The sequence below is a fragment of the Stylophora pistillata genome, chromosome 4 (assembly GCF_964205215.1).
Source record: "Stylophora pistillata chromosome 4, jaStyPist1.2, whole genome shotgun sequence".
Classification (NCBI taxonomy): Eukaryota; Metazoa; Cnidaria; class Anthozoa; order Scleractinia; family Pocilloporidae; genus Stylophora; species Stylophora pistillata.
The window spans coordinates 22,129,471-22,152,003 of NC_142522.1; the positions used below are offsets into that span (position 1 = coordinate 22,129,471).

At 39.8% G+C, this 22,533-nt stretch overlaps 2 protein-coding genes and 1 long non-coding RNA gene across 3 annotated transcripts; 2 read left to right on the forward strand and 1 right to left on the reverse strand.

Moving 5' to 3' along the window:
• Nucleotides 1-225: 225 nt before the first annotated feature.
• LOC111323679 (uncharacterized) lies at nt 226-13,793 on the reverse strand. Its single transcript, XM_022927086.2, has 9 exons — nt 12,425-13,793; nt 10,235-10,488; nt 9,540-9,654; nt 8,699-8,821; nt 8,072-8,194; nt 5,341-5,463; nt 4,606-4,651; nt 2,879-3,166; nt 226-2,700 (listed from the first exon to the last, which is right to left on the reverse strand). Exons 1-9 carry the CDS (start codon nt 12,504-12,506, stop codon nt 2,427-2,429), a joined length of 1,428 nt encoding a protein of 475 aa, XP_022782821.2. The 5' UTR covers nt 12,507-13,793; the 3' UTR covers nt 226-2,426.
• A 2,245-nt stretch (nt 13,794-16,038) lies between these two features.
• Nucleotides 16,039-16,929, forward strand: LOC111323625 (uncharacterized protein K02A2.6). Its single transcript, XM_022927019.2, has one exon. It carries the CDS (start codon nt 16,039-16,041, stop codon nt 16,927-16,929), a length of 891 nt encoding a protein of 296 aa, XP_022782754.2.
• A 2,122-nt stretch (nt 16,930-19,051) lies between these two features.
• On the forward strand, nt 19,052-21,949 carry LOC111323626 (uncharacterized). The gene is made up of 2 exons (XR_016000688.1): nt 19,052-19,318; nt 21,574-21,949. It is a non-coding gene; the product is annotated as an uncharacterized LOC111323626 (long non-coding RNA).
• Nucleotides 21,950-22,533: the final 584 nt, after the last annotated feature.

A 22,533-nucleotide genomic window follows, 5' to 3' on the forward strand; every position in this document is an offset into this window, starting at 1 on the left:
GCACACTTCACTCTGATTGGGCAGAAAAACACAAAGATTTTCTGGCACCAATCAGATGCCAGAACGACTGCGACCGTTTGGAACGAGTCTTGTTAGACAATGTCCCCAGGGGTTCTTCTGCTTTAACTTGAAATCCACTCACAGCCCATGGGCCTCCGAGGATGGGAAGACCTAGGCTCATTTTTCGCTCACCGTTGACGTGTGCGGGTCAAATTTAAAGGCTGGTAGACGAACAAAGGGAGCTAATGAGATATCTATCGTTTACTTCCACCAGCATGGTGGCAATGAGGTAACGTGCGAACCACCTACTTTGATCTCAAATTTACCGCCACAAATAAAGACAGTTTCTATTTGAGAAAGGAAATACAAATCTCAAAAATTCTTGTATTGTGATGAAGACATGAAACAATTTCGAGGAATGCGCCCGCTGTTCACTGCTTTGGAGAAGCTGTAGGTCAAGCTGACTTGACTCTATAAGCAACCAGTATGGCAATCTAAGCAACATATGGCAGTCTGCGGTCTTTCCCTTACACTTAGGTAGCACGGAAAGCCGTAAAAATCTTGAAAAAAAGCTCATCTTTCAAACCGGCAGTCTAAATCCCACAGGGATCAACGAACGCTTTTCATTCCACTAATTTATTTTTGTTTTTCTCGTTGCCATGTTCCCACCAATAACGTAGCTCCATTCTCAGCCTTTAAAAGCACACACAACCCACAATTCCTCTATTCGCTCCGACGAAGGGCTAACGCTCAAAACGTCAGCTTTTGGAATCGTTACGGTGGCCAGTTTACCACTTCAACTTTGTTGATATATCCAAATTATTTCGTTACTCCCACCGACGCAGCCCCAAACAGTTTCTTTCGAAACTATCAGCCTTGACTCTATAAGAGTTCTACATTACACGACGGTTGATTGACAAGTGGTCCGGTGGGACCTAAAGCTTCTTTTATAGCGCGCCTTCGTGTTTAAAAACCGGCTCAGTACTGCATCAATAAAATAATTTGAATTGACCAAGTCCTGTATTTGGGTGATTTCAAAATGGATGTTATAAAAGTGGTAATTGAGGAGAGCCTTTTTAACCCATCCTCGAATCGAAAAGGGAAAAAGGCTCTGCCGAGATACTGTTGTTGCTTGTTTAAACATGCGCGGCGGTTGCCGAGAAAATGATCCTTTTCCAGGCGAGGCCCGACTCTCCAGGCCCCCTTGGACTATTGTGGGCGCAGATTTGGTCATCTGCGTACATGAAAAACAAAGGCGTGCGCATCAAAACCGGTTTGACTGGAGGCAAAACCGGCTTGAGTAGCCCGGAATTTTGGGCTTTCGGTATTTCAAAGCAAGAACAGGATGTCGGCAGAGCCTTTTCCCTTACAATACAATTCAATACAAACTTTATCGATTCTCCCTAAAGAGGGTTTTTTGGTGACAATGATCTAAAAATTACAAAATTACAATACTAAAAAGTATAATAGAAAAATTAAGGAAGCTAAAATGTTGATAAACGTTCGCCAAGTTACAACTAAGAGCGACGAGAAAGGAAAGCAGCAAGTAATTTGGCTCTAAGTTTATGCTTAAAATCACGAGAAGAATTACAGAGTTTGAGTGTATTATCCAAACTGTTCCATAGACTTACACTACGATAAGTACAATAACCCTTGGAGGATTAAAAAGGAGAAAAGAAGAAGAAAAGAAGAGGCTCTGCTCGCAGGGTAGCCCTGCCATTTAGGAGAAAATGAAAACATCAATGATAAGCTAGTCATGATAAGCGAAAAAACGCGATTTTTTTGTTGAATTATGCTTCAGTGTGCCGATGAACAAGAGATAGTTTATAATCTCTTCGTGCTCTGAATTAATTATTATTAGCATTCGAAAGGTGGACCGAAAATTTATAACTTACTGTCATTAAGCGTTTCTTTGACGCTGCATAAAAACCCGAAGTTAGCCAATTAGATACGGTTATAGATAATTCGTTGAAATTCTTTTAAGCAGAAGTACATGGTCACTGACGAATGAGCGATTTTTCTCGCAGTCAAGACAGATAAAACTACGTGTGAGTCACGCATTATCAGAGATTAAAAAAATGAAGCCTGTACCGTATAGCAGCTTCAACTTAAAATAAATTCTTCCGCTCGACTCGCTCCACGTTTTCCATTCCACCTGTTTTGGTTTCCGCCTTAGGGCTTGTCGAAGGAGTTTTATGCCTCTTTGTTTTGTTGTCCACGTAATGATATCCAAGGGATCGTTTTCTTTAAAAGATTGTTACGTTCAAGCTAATCTGCACTTTCCATTTTCATAACGAGAAAGCATCACACCTCCTGAAGATTTCATTTCAAGCGATCTGTAATGGCCAAACATCTCAGCACCTAGAAAGTTCTGTTGCCCCGTGCTGCCGCAGTCTCCTTGGGGTCCTCACGCCAAGTGCTCTCCCTCAAAGTATATCTGTTAAGTGCTTCACTTCATCTTCAGATAGCGCTTTATTAACAACCAGAAGATCTCTCATGTACCCATTAAAAGTCGGATCATCCATGCTATCTCGTTTCAGCCCAATGTCGAAAACTTTATGTTCATTTTTGATCAAGTCCGAATGAACATTAGAACTTCTCTTCTTACCATTTCCAATTCCATTTATGTACAGAATTCCCTCTTTTCTATCTCGGCTCCAAGTGAAAGCCACGTGCATCCATTTATTGGGGATGATTTCTCTTTGGATAATGAGGGAATAGAACACAAAAAAGAATGAGGCTTTGTACAAACCTCTGCTTTCCAGTATACTCCCTAGGAAGGTAAATAGCTCTGGAATACATACTTAAGTGCTCTACGTGTCTCTTTCTATTTATTAATTTATACGTAGGAACTACAAGGTGTATCTTAAGCGCTTACCGGTGACAGTAATCAATCATATCACGTCTTTGAGGATCCCGAAGATTAACACAAATTTCTCGAGATTCAGAAATATAGATTCTGAACTGATGTGGTTCTGACCAGTCAGAATAGATATGATGTACAGAGGGATGACTTGGAGAACTTAAAGCCTTAATCCAACACATGATACTAAAGCTGATAGCTCGGATCGGGAGTGCTGGGGTTTCTGCGTAGGCACGCTGGGTTCCATTCAAGTACAGTACTGTCCTGCCATCAACATTTCGATATGAAGCACCATTGTACAAACTTTTCAATTCATGAAAATAAGGGAGATACATGTGTCAATATACATACCAAAGTAGACTATGCAGAATCCTCTGTACAAGTAGCTAAATGAAATAATGTCACCATTATCTAAAAGTATTTAAACACGAAGGCGCACTATATAAGGAAGTCTTCCCTGGGAAGACCTAGGCTCATTTGTCACTCACCGTTGATGTGTGCGGGTCAAATTCAAATGCTGATAGACGAAAAAAAAGAGCTAATGAGATATCTATTGTTTACTTCCACCAGCATGGTGGCATGAGGTAACGTGCGAACAACCTACTTCGATCTCAAATTTACCGCCACAAATAAAGACAGTTTCCATTGGAAAAAGGAAATACAAATCTCAAAAATTCTTGTATTTTGATGAAGACATAAAACAATTTTGAGGAATGCGCCCCCATTTCACTGCTTTGGAGAAGCTGTAGCTCAAGCTTAGTTGACTCTAAGAGTTCTACAGCACACGAAGGTTGATTGACAAATGGTCCAGAGGGACCTAAGGCTCCTTTTATAGCGCGCCTTCGTGTTTAAAAGCGTTCCAAGAAAGGCCACTTATTTAACCCCTCCGGAAAACATCCCCATTATGAGATAGTTTAATTAAATTTTTTTAATTCAAGAGTAAATCAGAAAAAACGCAGAAGTAAACGCTGCAGAGAAAAACTGGTTATGTTCGTTGGGTACAAACAAGAGATTGAACAGTTTATATTGAACTAGCATAAAGGACAGACCAAACGTCGGTTTGGTACACGTTGAAAGAGCAACAGAAAGCGGTCTTCTTTTGCAAAAAAGGAAATTTCAGCTTTGACGGAGTACACATGCCTAACTAACCATACCATTGGGTAGGATAATTCGAAAATTATCACCACTAATTGCCGCTACCGCCGGCGCCTTTGTTTGGAAGCTTGGCATATCAACTCCGCCCACGCTCCTTTAAATCGTGATGATGGCGGCTTACTACCTGACGCCTATTTACACCTCGCCAGAAAAAACGGCAGCTAATTTATGAGCACTGATATAAAAGGACTTCTTGTTGGAACGATCTGACACCCCTGATGAAGGCACTAGACAGGAGTGTCGAAACGTTGGGCCGATGAATTTTAATTTCGCTTACATCATTAAATCTTTAAACCAGATAGCATTAACCATGCCTGCCAGTTTATAATCTCTTGGTACAACGCATTCTCAAAAATATTATGAAATCTTTCATTTGTGAAAGCCAATAAATTATGCCCTGTATTTTGAAAGAATTAATTTATTAAAGCCAGAGTTTAATGCATCATTACAGTTCTGTGTAGTTTCAGGCTAAACATTAGTAGTTCCAATCGCTCAGGAGATTTGTAATTGTAAGCACGAATTTGAACTTTTCACAACAGTAGCATTAAATGTTCTTCCTAGCAGAAGAATGCATTCATCCATCTTACCTTATATTTGGATCAGACCCGTTGAGTGCAAAATGAAAAGGGAATCCTTTGAAATAAAAAATGGATACTGGTGTTGTTTTATCACGATTTATTAAATTCCTGAGTCACAATGGTATTTGTTTGCTTTGGTACTAAAGATATTGAAGCGCGAACGAAATTTAAAACAAACAAACAAAAACAAGAAGTCTAGTTGACAAGCAAATGGACGAATTGAAATATTTCCTGTCTGGTTGTCCGAAGATCCACGAATTGAACTGCTTGAAGTTGATACTTCCTAAAGTGACAGAGCATGTTTATACACCTTTCGTGGAGAAGATGCTTATTTACTTTCATGCTTCAAAATAATTCTTATGATGAGCCTTACGGTTGCTATATTGCAGGGTTCTACGGCTGTTGTCGAGCTTACAGCGGATATAAACTTCTAATATAATACGCATTTTGTTTTTTCTGTTCTTGTGAGATCTTGGCTATTGTATGCTTCAAACATCTCAGATAATCCAGTTATTTTCGGGTAGTGCAGCTTGCGAGTAAAATACTAAATATTGTGATTCCCTTGACTCCGATGTTAAAATTGTTTATATTCTTATTTACTTTCATGCTTCAAAAACAGGGAAATAACTCCTACAATAAGCCGCGTTAGTCACGGTATTGCACAGTTGTACTTTGTTCGAGCTTAAAGTGGATTTTAAGTGTCTATAAACTGCTCATACAATACACGTTTATCAAAACACCTACCCACGCATAAGAATCCATCTCCGACCACATTGTCCCTACATTTACATATGTAGCTCCCAATAATGTCGTTGCAAGTGGCATTCACGTGACATTCGGCACTTCCGGTTTCACATTCATTGATATCTGTACGTAGATGGAATAAACAATATTTTTCATCTTGGCTTGTACCTTCTCGCTTTCGCAAATGTAATGATAAACAGGACTAGTGAAGTGCTATACGGACGGGTTGCAGCCATTTTAGGCGTAAAATGAAACGAGCTGAAGCAATAAAGAACCTGAGCTTATAACAATAATAATAAGTAATAAAAACTCTATTTACCGAGGGTGACAGTTGCAGTCAAGAGCTGGCAAACTTGTGGCCCTCCCCTAATATACACCTTTTGCTGATCATTTAGGCGGAAAAGATATTCAATTTCGCGAAGTGTAGAATCAATAAGGCGAATATACATTCTATAACACCAAGAAGCACTTCATTAACGCCACGGAACATTCAAAAGCGCAATTTGCATGTTTATAAACAATCAATAGTGTCAACGAACAAACAAGAGCATCTATCGACAATCAAGGACGCCAAGTGGACATTTTAACACGCGCAACTGACAATCAGTAACACCAAAAGAAAATCATTAACATCTTGTGACAATGGTAAGTGAAAAAGAGACATTCGAGAAGTCAATTAGCATAGAGAGGCACCATCAATGGCGTCAAGAGACAATCATTTATTGAAAAGTTACATTCAATCCCGCGAATCGTTAAAAATTTGTGTAATAATTACAAACAATAAAGGGAAACAACATTTCAAAACTGTTTCCTAGTTTAAGGCTATTATCCTTCGATTGCTCCGTTTTTGATGCATCTTGGTAAGTACGTCTGCATAAACCTTAACCACTGTCCACATTTGACGACAGTGATGGTACCAATATTCCTCTTTAGTGCTTGAAGTAACAACTGCGTGCGGTAATTTCCCAAGGCAAGTCCTTGACGTCTGGCTTCAGCGCGGTCGTTCATCTGTACTTGAATTCCAGGACGACTTATATCCGCCTATATTGCAGCTTTCAAGGCACCAATAGCTTGTTCAACAATATTGAGAAAGGGACTGTAAGATGGCAATTTTCTTAATTCCGGGAATGGCAGGATTCCTGTGGGCTGGCGCACCATCATAACTAAAAATCACGTGTTCATTGGGGTCGAGATTTAGCCTTGTCTGCACGAGAAAATCATCAAATCTTCGTGCATTCATGCCTCCGAGTATTGCTGAGTGAAACATTAGACCACTAGTTGGGGAAATTTCCAAGGCCACAGTCACATTTCTTCCTCGCTGACCACATACTTGACGATAGGCCCTCTCTCCTCTTAAAGCTCGTCCTTGACTTCGTGCGGTCCAAATATTGTCGCCACACTCATCTATAAATACAGTGTGATTTACGACTGCATGACCCATGAACCAGTTTCCATATTCTACTCGTTTTTGTAGCACATCAGGGCGGTTTCTATCAGCCGGCAGAGGTCTTGCCAATTTCACTCGATATCACATTCCTTCGAGAGCTCTCGCTACGGTATGGTCGTGAATTATCGGCTTATGTGGAAGGCGTAGTCTCAATTCGCGATTCATCTCGGCAATTTTTAGAAGGCAATTTTCTGTCATGTAGACAGTCCCGCATGGCATCATCTACTCGTACATGATTGGCGCCGCCTCGCGGTCTTTCAGCTATCCTTCTTTCTCGGACGCAGCGTGAAACTATACCTCTTGCAGTCGATCTATTTACTCCTATAATTTCAGCAATCGCCAAATAATCTTCGTGGACATCTTCAAAGGCGCGGACAATCCTTTCGCGTTGTTGCAGTGAGATTCGGTTTCTGGGTGGCATTCTTTGACTCTTGTACTGTACATGTACCTGTATTTCGCGGACAGCGTTACGTTCAAAGATATTCCTCCTTTTATAGCTGTCTCAGGAAAAGATTGAGCAACATCAAATTTAAATGATAACCTACATGTACACGTATTGTACATGTACTTTCTTACTTATTGGCCATTGTTTGTTATTTTTTGACAACTGGTCGTGAACTCACTAATGAACACTTTTTTTCTTCCCATTCAACATACCCATCATTCAAATGATTGTTCGAATCGCGGGATGGAATGTTACTTTGCAATGAATAATTGTCTCTTGACGCCATTGATTGCGCCTCTCTATGCTAATTGTACGTCTTATTGAATTTTCCTTTTTCACTCATGATTGTCCGAAGATGTTATTGATTTTCTTTTCAAAAGTGGTGTTTTTGATTGTCAATTGCGCGCGTTTGAATGTCCACTTGGCGTCCTTGATTGTCGATAGATGCTCTTGTTTGTTCGTTGAAACTTTTGATTGTTTATAAACATGCAAAGTGCGCTCATGAATGTTCTGTGGCGTTAATGAAGTGCTTCTTGGTGTTATAGAATGTATATTCGCTATATTGATTCTACACTTCGCGAAAATGAATATCTTTTTCGCCCAAATGATAAGCAAAAGGTGTAATTTATAAATATTAAAAAGATTAAGCTGTTAAAAATGGTAAAAAAAAATTAGAAAAAAAAGAAAAAATGTAATAGTAAATGCAATATTAAAAAGGGGTCAGACGATTTAAAAAAGAAACACTGGCAACTTAGTAGATCGATAGGATAACTTTAGCAGATAAAAAATGTTGCCTAACGAAAACACAAACACGTAGAAAAGAAAAAATCGGTTCTTACTACTACACTCCTTGCCATCTCCCGAAAATCCAGCTTTACAAGTGCAGGTAAATGAGCCCACAGTGTCGTTGCAGTACGCGTCCGCAGAGCAGTTATGCGTTCCAAAGGAACATTCGTCCTCATCTTCAAAACAAACAATAGGGCTACCTTAACTAGCAATTATCGGAGAATTATGCTCTCAGTAAGACTTCGATTACATCATTCTCTCGATGTTATTGTAGTTCGAAAAAAGGTACCTGGCAACTTAAGGCCAGGTCGCACTAGAGCGAATTCAAATATTTGCCAATTTTTCGCAAGCCAAAAATCTTGCAATTTCCAATTTTTTGTGGCGGTCGCATCAAATTAGTATCCTTTACCAAAACTTCACCGATTGACACATACATCTATCACAAACCTATCTCCCTCTATTAAAAGATAAAGGAAAATACTTGCTTGAATTACTGGATAAGAATGGATCGTCGTCGTATGATTACTTTCGCGGCTTTCGAATTTTTGTGAAATTTTGCATTACTTTCTCAGCAAAAAAACTTAGCGCTTTTGATATTGCTGGTACAATATCACAAGGCTTCTACAAGTTAAAGACAAAAAACACACAAAGAAAGAGAAAACAAAATATCGGTTTCTCACTATTGCACTCTTTGCCATCTCCTGAAAATCCAGCTTTACAAGTGCAGGTAAATGAGCCCACAGTGTCGTTGCAGTACGCTTCCTCTGAACAGCCATGCGATCCAGAGGAACATTCGTCCTCATCTTCAAAATAACAATAAGACTACGTTACTAACAATTGAACACCGGAGAATAATTCTCTCTGTAAGACTTCTATTACACCACTCTCCCGGTATTATTGTGGTATGAAAAAAGGTACCACGCCAAAGGTGAACGGCGAAGACCAAACTGCTGGACCATTTCACACCAAGAAATACGTTTCCAATTTCAAAAAGAAGAGCTTCACGTTTGCGGAAAACGCAAGGAGTAAGAATAACGTTTGGTTTTTCTGTGCTTGTGATACCTTGGCTATCGTATGCTTCGAACATCCCAGTTAATCCAGTTGTTTTCGGGTTGTGTAGCTTACAAATAAAGTAAATATATTGTGATTACTTTAACTTTGATGATAAAATTATTGAGATTTCGATTCCAAAATAATTGATTCTTTAAGACAAGATGGAAAAATGTGGCCTGCTTTCCCTTCTTTTTAACCCCTTGAAAGTGATCCACGACCGTTAAGGGCAAACAGAGGATGGAGGCGGAATATTTTTACAAGCTATGCCAATATATTGCTCAAACATACCACTTTTGTTCGTCAAATTGCCCAACGCTTACAATTAACTGTTTATTTACTAACAAACGAATGAAGAAATAGGTGACAAGGGAAAGACGAAGCCGATTTTTCAGGTTGTAGATCATTGTAGGCAACGCTTTACGTTAAACAGGTGCATTTAAAAGGTTATTTTGCAATGATAATACAAACCTCTTTCGCAACTTTCAGTTCGAGTCCAACTAGCAGGACAAACGCAGCGGAGTTTTCCGTGAATATCGGGTACACATGAAGCAGCTGGGGGACAGGGAGAAGTGCCACATAACTTCTGTTGAGGACGGAAAAGATTAAAACGATTTCTACTGATATTTCATCGAAATAAATAACTATATTACGAAGAAATAACATGTGGTACAGTTTTTTCAGAGATTTGAAATATTTTCTAAAGGTTTTTCGATGTCCGGAATGAAGATATCTTTAACCCCTACCGGCCGATAGTAGCTTACGTAAAAACTGTATCCCGTCATCTGAATGAGGAGAATGTAGTTTTAGAAATGATCCATACAAACATACGTTTTAATTCTTCTTATCTACACTTATCCAAGTCATACTGAAAGTTCACGCATTAGATACTGCGATACTGCTCCTACAGCACTTCTCCCAAGAGTTCTTTCAGTTTTGTGAATTCTAGAGCTACACAGAGAACAAACCTTGGGGAGTTCTAAACGTTGTTTTTCTGCCGTTGTTTTTCTGCCGTTGTTTTTCTGCCGTGTCTTTCGATGATCGTTGTCATATCTGCCTTCTAAACGATACTTTTGTCTTTTCTACGTTCAAGAGAGGATACCTTTCTTGCTAAGGTAGACGCTTAAAAGCATTTATCAAAAATGAAATATATGCAGTATACCAACCATGGTTGGATGATAGGAGAAGCCTTCCCTACAAATGAGATGTTCAGGATGTTGGAAGTGATCGGAGTCGCTGAGTTCACATTTAAATTTGCCCTTGGTCTCTGAGATTCCAAGATTGAAGGATAAACAGGAGTCCTCAGCATAACACCTCACTTCACACTGATCTTTGTTATCAACCAGAAAGGACTTAATGACATGATTTTCGAGGTAATTGTCTTCCTCGGGTTGAACAAACTCCAAAATTCTACACTTTTCTGAGAATGAAGCAACAACTAAATCAACTTTCAACTTTACTTTATTTAGCACTCAAGTTTTAGTTACAATATTAACATAAAAAACAGGAAAGAATACATATGTAAAAAATTAAAGGTAGCAGTGTTCCATAGTTCGTTCATTGAGGCTAAGAAAACCGCGAGGTTATCGAGTCAACAACCTCCATCTCTTTTGGATTCACATAGAAGAAACTGGGAGTTGAGGGACGGATTACTAAATTAAAAGCTAGAAGAATTGTGGAAGACTTACTGTTGTCTTCAAACTATCAAAACTTCTACTTATTTGTTCGATTTCCAGCTTTAATGGTGTGATTTCCTGTCCTAGGAGTTCCCTTATCTCCTCCTTTGTAGCCATATTGGCAGTTTAGCGACGATTTGGAGGGAGACCTAAAAGCGTGGCCGTCCGCCATTACGCCATATGCTAAATCAACAGAGAAAACGATAGAAGAAAGGGATAATAGACCTACCCAATACCAACATGAAGCGATGTAAGGCAGCTGTGTATGCCACAGGGCTCCCCATGGGCAAGTGTGGAAGTTCACTTTTTTATTGCCGAGCGATACTGGTGCAAAAAAAAAAAAAAAAAAGGAAAAGGCCGAAATCAAGACGAGGCAATTGCCTCGTCTTGCCTCGTGCTAACTACGGCCCTGCTCTCGGTAAGTTAGAGCAATACATGTATGCGTTAAAGGGAAAAGCGTTCCTAAAGCTTGCTTTTCTCTTAATATTTTCTCTTCTCTCGAGAGTTTAGGTGTAATTTCATCGATAAGAAAGAATTATTATATCCAGTTTCCCTATCCTCAACAGATTCTGTGTTAATCAGTGTACAAATATCGTTATGCTAAATAGGCTACTGGTGCTGTATCTTTTAATGAGATTATCCATCATAATGAATACGGAATTATTGAATGGACTAAAAAGCAACAATTGAATTGTTGAATTTTTGGGCAACTGTAATGGAATTCTGGTCCACATAAAAGAGAATTGGTTGCAAATGCTGCGTAGGAAAAATTGTCACAAAGAAAGCTCTTGCGCCTCGCAACATTGTGTATTTTACTTGAGGATATAAACAGGTGGCGTCAAAGAAATCGTTAATTAGTTAAGCTTGAACCAAAGAAGCGCATATTCTTAACAAGTCCCGATGTTTACTGCGGAAGTTTTTAAACGATTTGTGCCTAAATTCACGACTTCCCTTTAAAAAGTAAGATCATTTTCCGAAAAAGTTTGCGCAAAATTTAAGGTTTCATAAATAGATGAGTGCCAAAGACCACATGTAATTCATGGTTGCCTTAAATTTAATTTTAATTTATTATTAATGGATGAAAATAAGATTCTATCGTGATAACTCACTATCTGGAAGTTTAGAAATTCAACCGGATCAGTTGGAAATTCAACCGGATCAAATTCACTTCAAAAGCGTGTGTGTATCTTAAAATAAAGAGCAACTAAAAAAATCATAAAAGTCTAAGAAATTCAAAGTTCTTATTGTATTTCGATTAGTTCTGGGAAAGGCTAGACCAGCTAAGATTTTACTCAAAACAGGGTTCCACTTTCATTTGTTATTAAATTTGATATAAAATACTGCAAAAAATAACCATTTTCGTGCATCCAAGCTAGGAGTACTCTGAAACTTGCCGTAAAGACTAGGAAAATTGCAATCCGTCGCTCTAAAGAAGCAATACATGCACCATCCCTTTTCATCATCTCATATAAACTCGCGTATCTGTAACGACAGCTTTATTGCTAACGCTAATAACTGCCAAAGGAAACGTCGCTTTTATATCACTGAGTGTGATTTTTGCAATTTTTTCCTCCGAGCTACTTAATGGTAAACCAAAGCTAGTGGAATATTCGGTATCGAAAACCTGCGTGAGAACTCATCAAATGTTCGCACAATATTTTCATCTAGATTAAATCTAACCTTGCGCAAAGACGTGAGAAACGAAAAATATCTTCCAAAGAGCAGCAACTGCAAGGGGCATGATCACAACTTCACCATTCATTTTGGAGAAACCCGGCTTTCAGAAACTGGCAGAGCTTCTGTTTCTTTTATCGTGTTTCGTTACTCTCGAGGTGACCAACAGTTCTGCTGCTGTCGTGCTTACAACCTGGTTTTTAAAATGAAATAATTAGTGCTGACAGGTAATGACAGCTGCAAATTTAATTTTTAAGGAGTAAATCACAATAGAACCCCTGTAACTCGAACGAGATCCGATTTGTCTCGACTTAATTTCATCAGTCATTGACTATCAGCTAACTCGAACCCCCACAATAACTTAAGCCATGTTTTGCTTTGCTCAGGAGTTCGAACTTGCAGGATTCTACTTGATACACTTCCTTTTCGGCATGGCTTTAAAGTGTCGTAGTTGGAGAACAACTTTCTATTTAATATTATCGAATACAGAACACCGTTTGCATCACGAAATTTGAAATCATTTGCAGCTACCACGATACTTTTATATTTGATCAACTCACATGAGACGAAAAGTACTTGCAAAGCACCTTTAAGGAAGCTACAGAAAATCTAGTCGCTAGGAAGCCTACTGAGACCTTTTTAGGCGAGACTGCACGAGTCTGATAATATGAGAATTCCTGAGAATTTTGTGACAATTATAAATTGTTCAACACACCTGTCGCTGACAATAAGAATGGGTTGAATCGCATTTACATACTTGCAAATGGAAGAAATGAAAAAAGGATAACGTAAAAGGACGGCTTCTTCTAAAATAATTTTTTTAAAAAGCGCCTTCTTCTTCGCTCTGATTTCCTTCGTTATTCAGTAATTAGCTCGACGAAGAGAATTTCAGACGATCTTTTACTCTAATTAGACGTGCGATTGCTGTATTATAATTATACTGAACTTGATTTGCTTGTTTATGAAATATAATCGTTTGTCTCACTATGTAGTCACTTCCAGTGTGAATCACTGGCCACGCTTGGACTGAATAATGCTATTTCTCCTCAAGCGGTAAGGTCGATTCTTTTTTTGTCGTGGCTAATCCCATGCATTTTCTTTTTCTGCATTTCGCCAGACCAGCTGCCCAAATAATGTTTTCAATGGTCCTTCCCTGAATAATAAAAACCCAGTCTTGAAGACTGGACTATTTTTTGACGTAAACAATTTCTGAAATAATTTTTATGTATTCGAATGACATTAGATTTTGTTAGACATTTAAGAATAAACACTAGCGAGAAAAACACACAACGTTTCGATGACTCCATGTCATCATTCTCAAGTGAGAAGAGAATAAAAATGAATAGTTAATTTATACCGTACGAAGGTGGCAAACGTAAAAAGTTTAAAATATTAAAATATTTAAATAAATAATTGCGCGTGTTAAGTTCATAAATGTAAACTATTAAATAAATAGAAGCCCTCTTTGAACAAACAATCGGATTCCATACGCGCGAAACTATCAGTCCCAATAAGACCATAAAAGTGTTAATGCAAGTGGATTCAGCAGCCACATGCAATACACTTCCGTCATCCATCTGCAGGAAAATGTCAGAAAGTGCCCCACTGCAACCCTCTCATGCGAAGATATTTCCTTACTCTGGAAAAGCCATTTACCCACTTGGCAAGGTCAGCTTGGCCCGTGAAGGAGTTTACCACTTTGAAACCTTGGAAATTCAAATAATGGACTCTAGGGATATCCCTGGAAAACCAGCATTGATCAGTGGCAGAGACAGTGAACGTCTTGGTCTGATAAAATTCCACCACAAAAAGGTATTCTCCTCCACAACGACTCCCACCAAACCTAACCAAAACCATGTCCATATGGCCACTTCAGCTCAGCTGAGACCTCAACAGCCATTTCCCCTTACAGACTTGCAACCAGGCTCCCTCAGAAAAGAAGACTTGATATCAGCATACAAGGATAACTTCGAAGGTCTGGGAACTGTGGGCCAACCAGTCCACTTGACCCTGGACCCTTCTGTCACCCCATGTCATGCAGGGGTCCACAGAATACCAGTTTCTAAAACTTGAGAAAGTAAAAGCAAAACTGAATGACACGGTGAACTGCGGAAAACTTAAGAAGGTCGATGAACCCATCAACTGGTGTAGCAACATGACAATCCGCGAGAAATCTCTTCCAGATGGTAACACCAAAGTGCGACTCTGCCTGGACCCTAGCCAAACACTGCACAAGGCCATTGTTATTCCGCGCTACCAGATTCCCACCATTCAGGAAATACTACCCCGACTATCAGGCCAGAAATACAAGTCCTTCTCCATCTTTGACGCACTGGATGGTTTCACTCAAATAGCCCTCACCGAAGAATCCTACCCACTCACCACCATGCACACACCCTGGGGCAGGTAATGCTGGTTGCGCCTTCCCTACGGGACCAGCTGTGCCCCAGAGGAATTCCAGCTGCGAATTCATGAGGCTTCTTGAGGGTCTGCAAGATGTCTACTGCATAGCAGACGATATTCTTGTTGTAGGCCAAGGTGGGACAAGAGAAGAAGCAAACAAACAACATGACTTGAATTTCTTTGCGCTAATGAAACGTGCCCGAGAAAGAAACCTCAAATTTAACCCACAGAAGATCCAATTCAAGCCACCCAAGATAACCTTCATGGGCCATGTGATCTCTGAGAAGGGAGTGGAACCAGATCCCAACAAGCTGAAGGCCATAAACAAAATGCTTGCCCCAGTCGACAAGCAGTTAGTGATGAGATTCTGTGGCATGGCCAACTACCTAAACACATTCTGTCCACACCTCTCACTGACAATCAACCCTCTCCTTGATCTTACAAAGAAAGATCGTGAATTCATCTGGTCTGAAACTCACCAATCAGCTTTCCTCGCGGCAAAACAACTCATTACGAGTGCCCCCTGCTTAGCCTACTTCGACCACACAAGGCCCATCACCCTTCAAGTAGATGCATCCCAAGGTGGCCTAGGAGCTGCCCTCCTACAACCAGATGACTCTGGCAATCTTCAACCAGTGGCCTACACGTCCTGCAAAATGTGTCCAAACGAAGAACCATGGGCGCAAATTGAGAAAGAATGCCTCGCCTTAGTGTCCGCGTGTGATAAATGGGACCTTTGGATATGCATTCGACAAGTCAATGTGCACACAGATCATCAACCTCTCCAAACAATATTTAAAAAACCACTTCATGCAGCTCCTCACCGAATGCAGAAAATGATGATGCGCTTCCAACGGTACAACATTAAAGTAACATACAAGAAAGGCACGTCACTCCTCATAGCTGATACACTCTCCAGAGCTGCACTTACCACCACCAATGACTCCAAGCAAACCAATTTCGAGGTCTTCAGGGCTGACATTGACAACCACGTGGAAGACCCAAGGAACACCTCCTAAACACTTGACGATATCAAAACCTCCTCAGCAAATGATCCTACTACGACCGCCCTAAACAACACCATAATCCTTGGCTGGCCCACAAAGAAGTCTAACCTTCCCCAAAGCCTCCACCCATTTTGGACCTATCGCGATGAACTCACCACTCATGATGGGATCATCTATGAGGGAAAGCAAGTAGTCATTCCGTTGGCTAAAATGAATTATATGCTTCAGAAGGCACATGTTGCACATTTTGGCCCAGAGTCAATCATACGACACTGTCAAGATATCATATTCTGGCCCGGTATGCGGAACGATATACGGAATGCTTGCCAATCGTGTGGGACATGTGCCCAATTTCAAACACAGAATTCGAAAGAACCCATGAAGAGCCACCCCATCCCACAGTATCCCTGGCAATTCTTAGGCCAAGACCTCTGCATGTTTGAGTCGCACACTTACCTTATTACTGCGAATCCCTACTTCGACTTTATCGAGGTCGACGAGGTCGAAAACACTCTAGCCAGCACCATTGTGCCCAAAACAGAGACCCACTTCGCTCGTCATGGAGTCCCTGAAACACTCCCTAACCGACAACGGACCTTATTCATTGGAACCGAGTTCGAAGTACTTTGTGGAAAATACCAAATTCAACACATTACCAGCTCCCCCTATTGGCCAAAAGGAAACGGCAAAGCAGAAGCCGCTGTCAAGATAGTGAAGCAGATTCTAAAGAAGTCAGGACCCCGCCATCTACAAGAAGCCCTCCTCACCTATCGCAATACTCCACAGGCAGGACACATCATGAGCCCAGCCCGAAGAAGCATGGGGCGACGCATCCGTGGACTACTCCCAGTCTCCCAAGTCCTCTTATTGCCAAATTACAACACCGCAGCATCTGTCCACGACACTATTGCAGCAAAACGTGCAAAGGCCAAGCAACACTATCATACGACGGCGAACACTAATCTACCCCCATTCGGAATCGGCGACTTTGTCTACGCCAAACCAGCGCCAAACCACAAGTCAGGCCCTTGGCTTTATGGGCTTGTCACTGCAATACCAGCTCCCCAATCTTACATTATTGAGACCCCCCCACAGGGCTAACAAGAAGAAACCGGTGCCACCTGCGTCCAGCTGCACCCCCACCCCCAGAGGCCCTAATCCCACGCTCCTGGATAAAACAATTATCTGCCAAAACGCCACACACAATTACAGTTAACCACTCTTCAAAACAACCCAAGCCTGTGCCGCTACCACCTTCGTCCAAAGGACCGAGCCAAACCATCACTAACAACTCAACTCGGGCAACTCCTGTTAAAACAGTCCCTACACCACTAGCAGCATCGCCTCAGAAAGCTCTACCCTCTGAAGCCACCCCGCCATCCCCAATGGAGTTGAACCCTACAGGAACTGCAACACACTCTTCGAATGGTTCACACCAATCAGGTCCGAAGGAAGGAACCCTGACCAAGACCAGATCAGGACGGGTGTCTAAACCCATTATACGCCTTGACTTGTGAAGTGCCTGTTTCCCCCTATCTGTCATGTCGAACAGAACATGCAGTGATGACATAGACATATCACAACATTCCTCAAACTTTTTTTATTTCTCTTTTAGACTTTATTGGTTTAGTATTCATTTCCTTTTAACTGGCTGCTGTACTAGTATGCTGTGAGACCCAGCACTTCTCACATTTGCTAGTCTTACAGCCCAAAACTGCTACAGAACCGCTGTTCACTTTTCACACGTTTTATTGCTACTGCCTGAGTTGTGTTTATCCTGTTCCGTTAAAAAAATAAATAAAAAAAGGAGAAAGGGAGATGGTACGGTGCGCTATGCATCATGGTCAGGGTAATATAGTCTCCAGTTGTTTTCCACTCAAATACGAAGTTGTTGTAGCTCTCTTGTTCCCGCTCGAGAAACCTAAGTTTGTTCAGACAAGAAAAAGTAAGAAGAAAAGTACCCTCATATTTGACATTTTTGGAACAAGCTGAGACAGAATGTTATGGAGGAGGAGGTCTCAATTCTAAATCGCCATCAATTTCCATGATTCAAATTTTGCATATGTGGTATAATTTCATGATGAGATCTCCCAAACTACAGTTTTACCACCAAGGTGAAACTTTGGAAGCTAATAATGTGACAATTGTTTGTGTTGGCTACTTTCTGTTGATAACTTGATTTGAAAAAAATTTTCTGTGTTTTTGTAAGTGAATCACCAGCTCCCTTGCAAAACTTACAATTTCAATGGCCTGTCCCTTAGCAAGGAAAACTTGGCTATAACGTGAGTGTAACCAGTTGATGCCATGAGGACAGAATATTCTTCCTATTAAGTAGCCAACTTGGATTCAGCTGCTTCAGTAAACACTTATGGTGTACAGCAATATCCTATTGCTGCAATCATATCAAATAATCAATACATGTAGTTTCAGACTGGTAAGTTGAATTAACTTGACTCAATTTTTTAAAAAGCAACTCCCTTGAAATGCTTACTTGCTAAAGTAGTCACTCACGAAAGATTTAAAATGTTGCTTTGTTCAATTTGAACCTGGTATTCGATATTTTGCAACTTTTTTGGGTTTGTAATTCTGATGGGAGTAAAGACAATACCTGCAGCTGTATAGAGGACCATGTGTTTGTCATCAATGAGATTCACCATATGAAAGAGTTATTTTTCAAGTCATTAGTTGTTTTCTGCTTAATAATTGAATCACATGCTTAGACTCCTCAATTTCCACATTCGGTTATTTCATGTTTCACCTTTGCTCTGAATTAATGAAACGTCAGCTTTTGTAATCGTTACGGTGGCCAATTTACCACTTCAACTTTGTTGATATATCCAAATTATTTCGTTACTCCCACCGACGCAGCCCCAAACAGTTTCTTTCGAAAATATCAGCCTTTATTCACATGTTTTTAATTCTTTTTGTTCCTTATACTTGCTGAATACCCATAGAAAAGGTAAAATTTAGTTTTTGGACACCCAAACAGAAGCTGCAATCTATTTCTGCAATAGCAACCAAGAAAGATTCATAATCTAAAAAGAGTATGTTTTGGTTTTTGATAAAAACCAAAAATGTACATAATTACATTTCATGAAAAGAGACTATAATTAGAGACTTTTAATTGTTTATACAATGTAAACCAACTCATATTGGCTATTACTCTTACTTGTTCACCGTAAAAGTGTGGCACAGATCATTTCTCTGATACCTTGTTGTGGGGGCTTCAGCCTCCCCTGTGCTACCATCAACGGGGTTTATTTGTCTGCGTGTCGGGATCGCAAGGTCATCTGGGAGGAATTGTGTCTTGGCCGCACCCAGTGGTGGTAGGAATCAGTACGAATTTATTTGTCGGGGGAGGGGACTGGTATGCTCGTGTGAATCCTTGTCGTAAATCGGCCATTTTGGAGCTGTCTCCCCAAAATGATCATGCGTACACTGTGCAAGTTTTGCGTTTTTGTTTCCAGTATACATTGTTGGTGTTTCGAAGGTAAGTTTCATTCTTTGGCTGTTCTTTATTTTTTGCTTTAGCGTATCAAAATTTTTTCAACCATCGTAGTCAGTTAAGCGTAAATTTGTTAGCGACTGTAAAGTACGGAAGCCGAAAAGGGACAATCCAAAAATATTTTTCAAATCCCGAAAAATATTTCAAATCGCAATATTTATTTTAAACAGACTGTCGAAAAGTTTGACAAATCCAAAGATATTTTGCGAATCCGAAAAAATATTTAGAAATCCAAAAAACAATTTTTCAAAATCCGAAAATATTTTGTGAATCCAAAAAAATATTTTGAAATCCAAAAAAAAATTTTTTCAAAATCCGAAAATATTTTGCAAATCCAAAAAAATTTTGTGTTAAATGGGAACACTAAGAACTGTAGTACGACCGAATCAGCGCGCGTGGCGCAAGCTGAAAGCAATCAAGACAACTTAACGATCGAGACAGTGAAAAAAATAGCTGTACATCTACAAAGGCGAACGATTCAAAAAAGACGCAATCCCTGATGTGCGTACTCATTTTAAACTAACTGAGACATTTCAGTATACACACTATAGTTCCTGTCACCCACAAGGAATTAAAAGAGACTTCATAAAAGGGGAGACCCTTAGACTTCTAAGAACAAACTCCTCTCAAACAATATTTGAGGAGAAAATTACAAATGAAACGTATTTGCTAAAGAGAGGCTACCGAGAGGACCTCATTAGCACAACCCTCTCAGAAGTGAATTAAAAAAAGGAAATTAGCTCTTCAACAGAAACAAAAGACGAACCAACGAATCTTGCCTTTTGTGTTACACAATACCAACCATCAGTGCCAAACCTAAAGCAAATTCTCATGAGACACTGGCATTTAATAGAAACACAACCACTACTCAACGAAATATACAAAAATCCGTTTCTCGTATCTTACAAAAGAGGACGGTCGCCCAAAGACATACTCAATGGGGCCAAACTTGGAATAGGCTACTCTAAACACGCGCTGAGGAGTCGTGTAGGCCTGTCAACCCCATTTTACAACAATTTCTCGTCTAACTATTTCCCGAACAGGGTGTTCTGAATGAAGGTGGTTTCTTCTTTGTAACCCATAGTGACGTAGCCTTCTCTTCAAAGTCCTCACGTTCATTGAAATCCCATGGTATTCTGCCAGAAAGTGAACAATGGTTTCGTAACGAAATCCCTTATTAAAGTAATGTTCTATAGCCAATCTTTCGTCTCCCGAGCTGGACAACACACTTTCCTCTTACGCCATTTTAGTGTTCCACAACAACGGCAGAATGTTTCATTGTTCCCACATTCTCTTCCACATTTATGACAGAACATGTTCTATCCTCGTTCCTTCGCCATTTTCAATGCGGGATGATGCAGGATATGGCAAGAAAACGCTGGGTGACTGCTGGCGCAAATAGCACGTGACAAAATATTTTTTTGGATTTGCAAAATATTTTCGGATTTTGAAAAAAATTTTTGGATTTCTAAATATTTTTTTGGATTTGCAAAATATCTTTGGATTTGTCAAACTTTTCGACAGTGAGTTTAAAATAAATATTGCGATTTGAAATATTTTTCGGGATTTGAAAAATTTTTTTGGATTGTCCCTTTTCGGCTTCCGTAGTAAAGCAAGTGTTAAGCCTTCTGAATTTCGGCGATAGCCTCGAAATTCCTGTGCGCACGTTGTTAGTGTTTTTTAATATTAATCTTACTATTTTCAGCTGTTGCTGCAGTTTCTCGTCATTACAGCAATTCTTCGAGTCAAGCTAACCAGCGTAGCCTTAATAGCACGCAGTCAGTGCGTCCTGCGCATTTTTGCACTTCAGTTCAACAGGCCTTTACGCCTACGCAAGCCAATATTTTTTACTCGGCTTGATCCTCACTGAGGGAGCACTTTATAGCACTGATATAGCTACTGAAAATTCACTGATAGAGCCCGAAATAGACGCTGAGAAAAGAATACTGGATCGAAATTTTCGCTCACATCTCGATTGTTCGACATTATATCATGGGGTCCATCTCAATTGAACAATATCGGTCAAAGATTGGCAGTCATGACAGCTTTGTTAAGACAAAGGCTGTTTTATCACGTCTGAGAGGACGATCTTGGAACATAACGTTTATGATGTTGTATTTAAATGTGTTTTACTTACCAACGTTGAAGCAAGTGGTTAGGAAATACAAAATGAGGAACGAAGTGAAATTTTTGTTCACACAGGTGACATTCTACAATAATTATATTCCATTGATTATAAGGCAAGCAAATGATGTGGAGGAAAATCCAGGTCCTACAATATTTAAAGTGATCGACTCGACAAGAACAGTATGTGCTAACTACAATTAAGGAAATGAAGCACTCTTTGGTGAAAATGGTGAAAATGCTGGTAAGCAATGTGTAGCAATGTCACTTACTGCTATTATATACCATCATATAGAAGATATTACTTTATGGAGTTCTTCCACTTTGAATAATATTTTGGTTACTGGAAATAACCTGTACAGTACTATAAGATCTATGGTGTAGACAAATGATTATTTGCTCTTAACAGATGTCCCAGCCTTTGTCTCAATTTTTGAAAAAGTGTATACATTACAATACAGCGAGTCATTAACAGGAAGTTTGTTTCTGACATCTAACAATGGCCCATTTATGACTCTTCAAAATGCGCTCACAGAGCTTTTTTCTCAGCAGAATTACAATTGTTGTAACTGCTGTTAGTTTGCACGATAATCCTTGCCGCACGTATCTGCAATTTTTCTATAATATCAGCATTCGTACGGCCGCAACAGTTCCAAACGATATCACAATAATTAAGAACAGGAAGAATAAATGATCTATAAATTATACAAGCAGTATGCATACTAATGCTCCGCCTGGTGCGACCAAGAATTCCTATTCTCCTACTAACTTTGCTTATTACATAATTTACGTGTGCGTTCCACGAAAGCGACTCATCCAAGATTACACCTAGGTATTTATATTCAGCAACCCGTGTTAGCTCCTTGCCATCGATATTCACAGAGAGATTAGCATTTGCTAACCTAGAGCCTGTACAAAATAAAACACATTCAGTTTTTCCTTGGTGAATAAAAAGACTGTTGTCTAAAAGCCAGTCATTAACCTTGGCAAGTTCACTGGTAAGTGTACTACTTATTTCTTGGGCATTACTAGCGGTGAAATACATAACTGTATCATCAGCGTACATCAGAATCTGA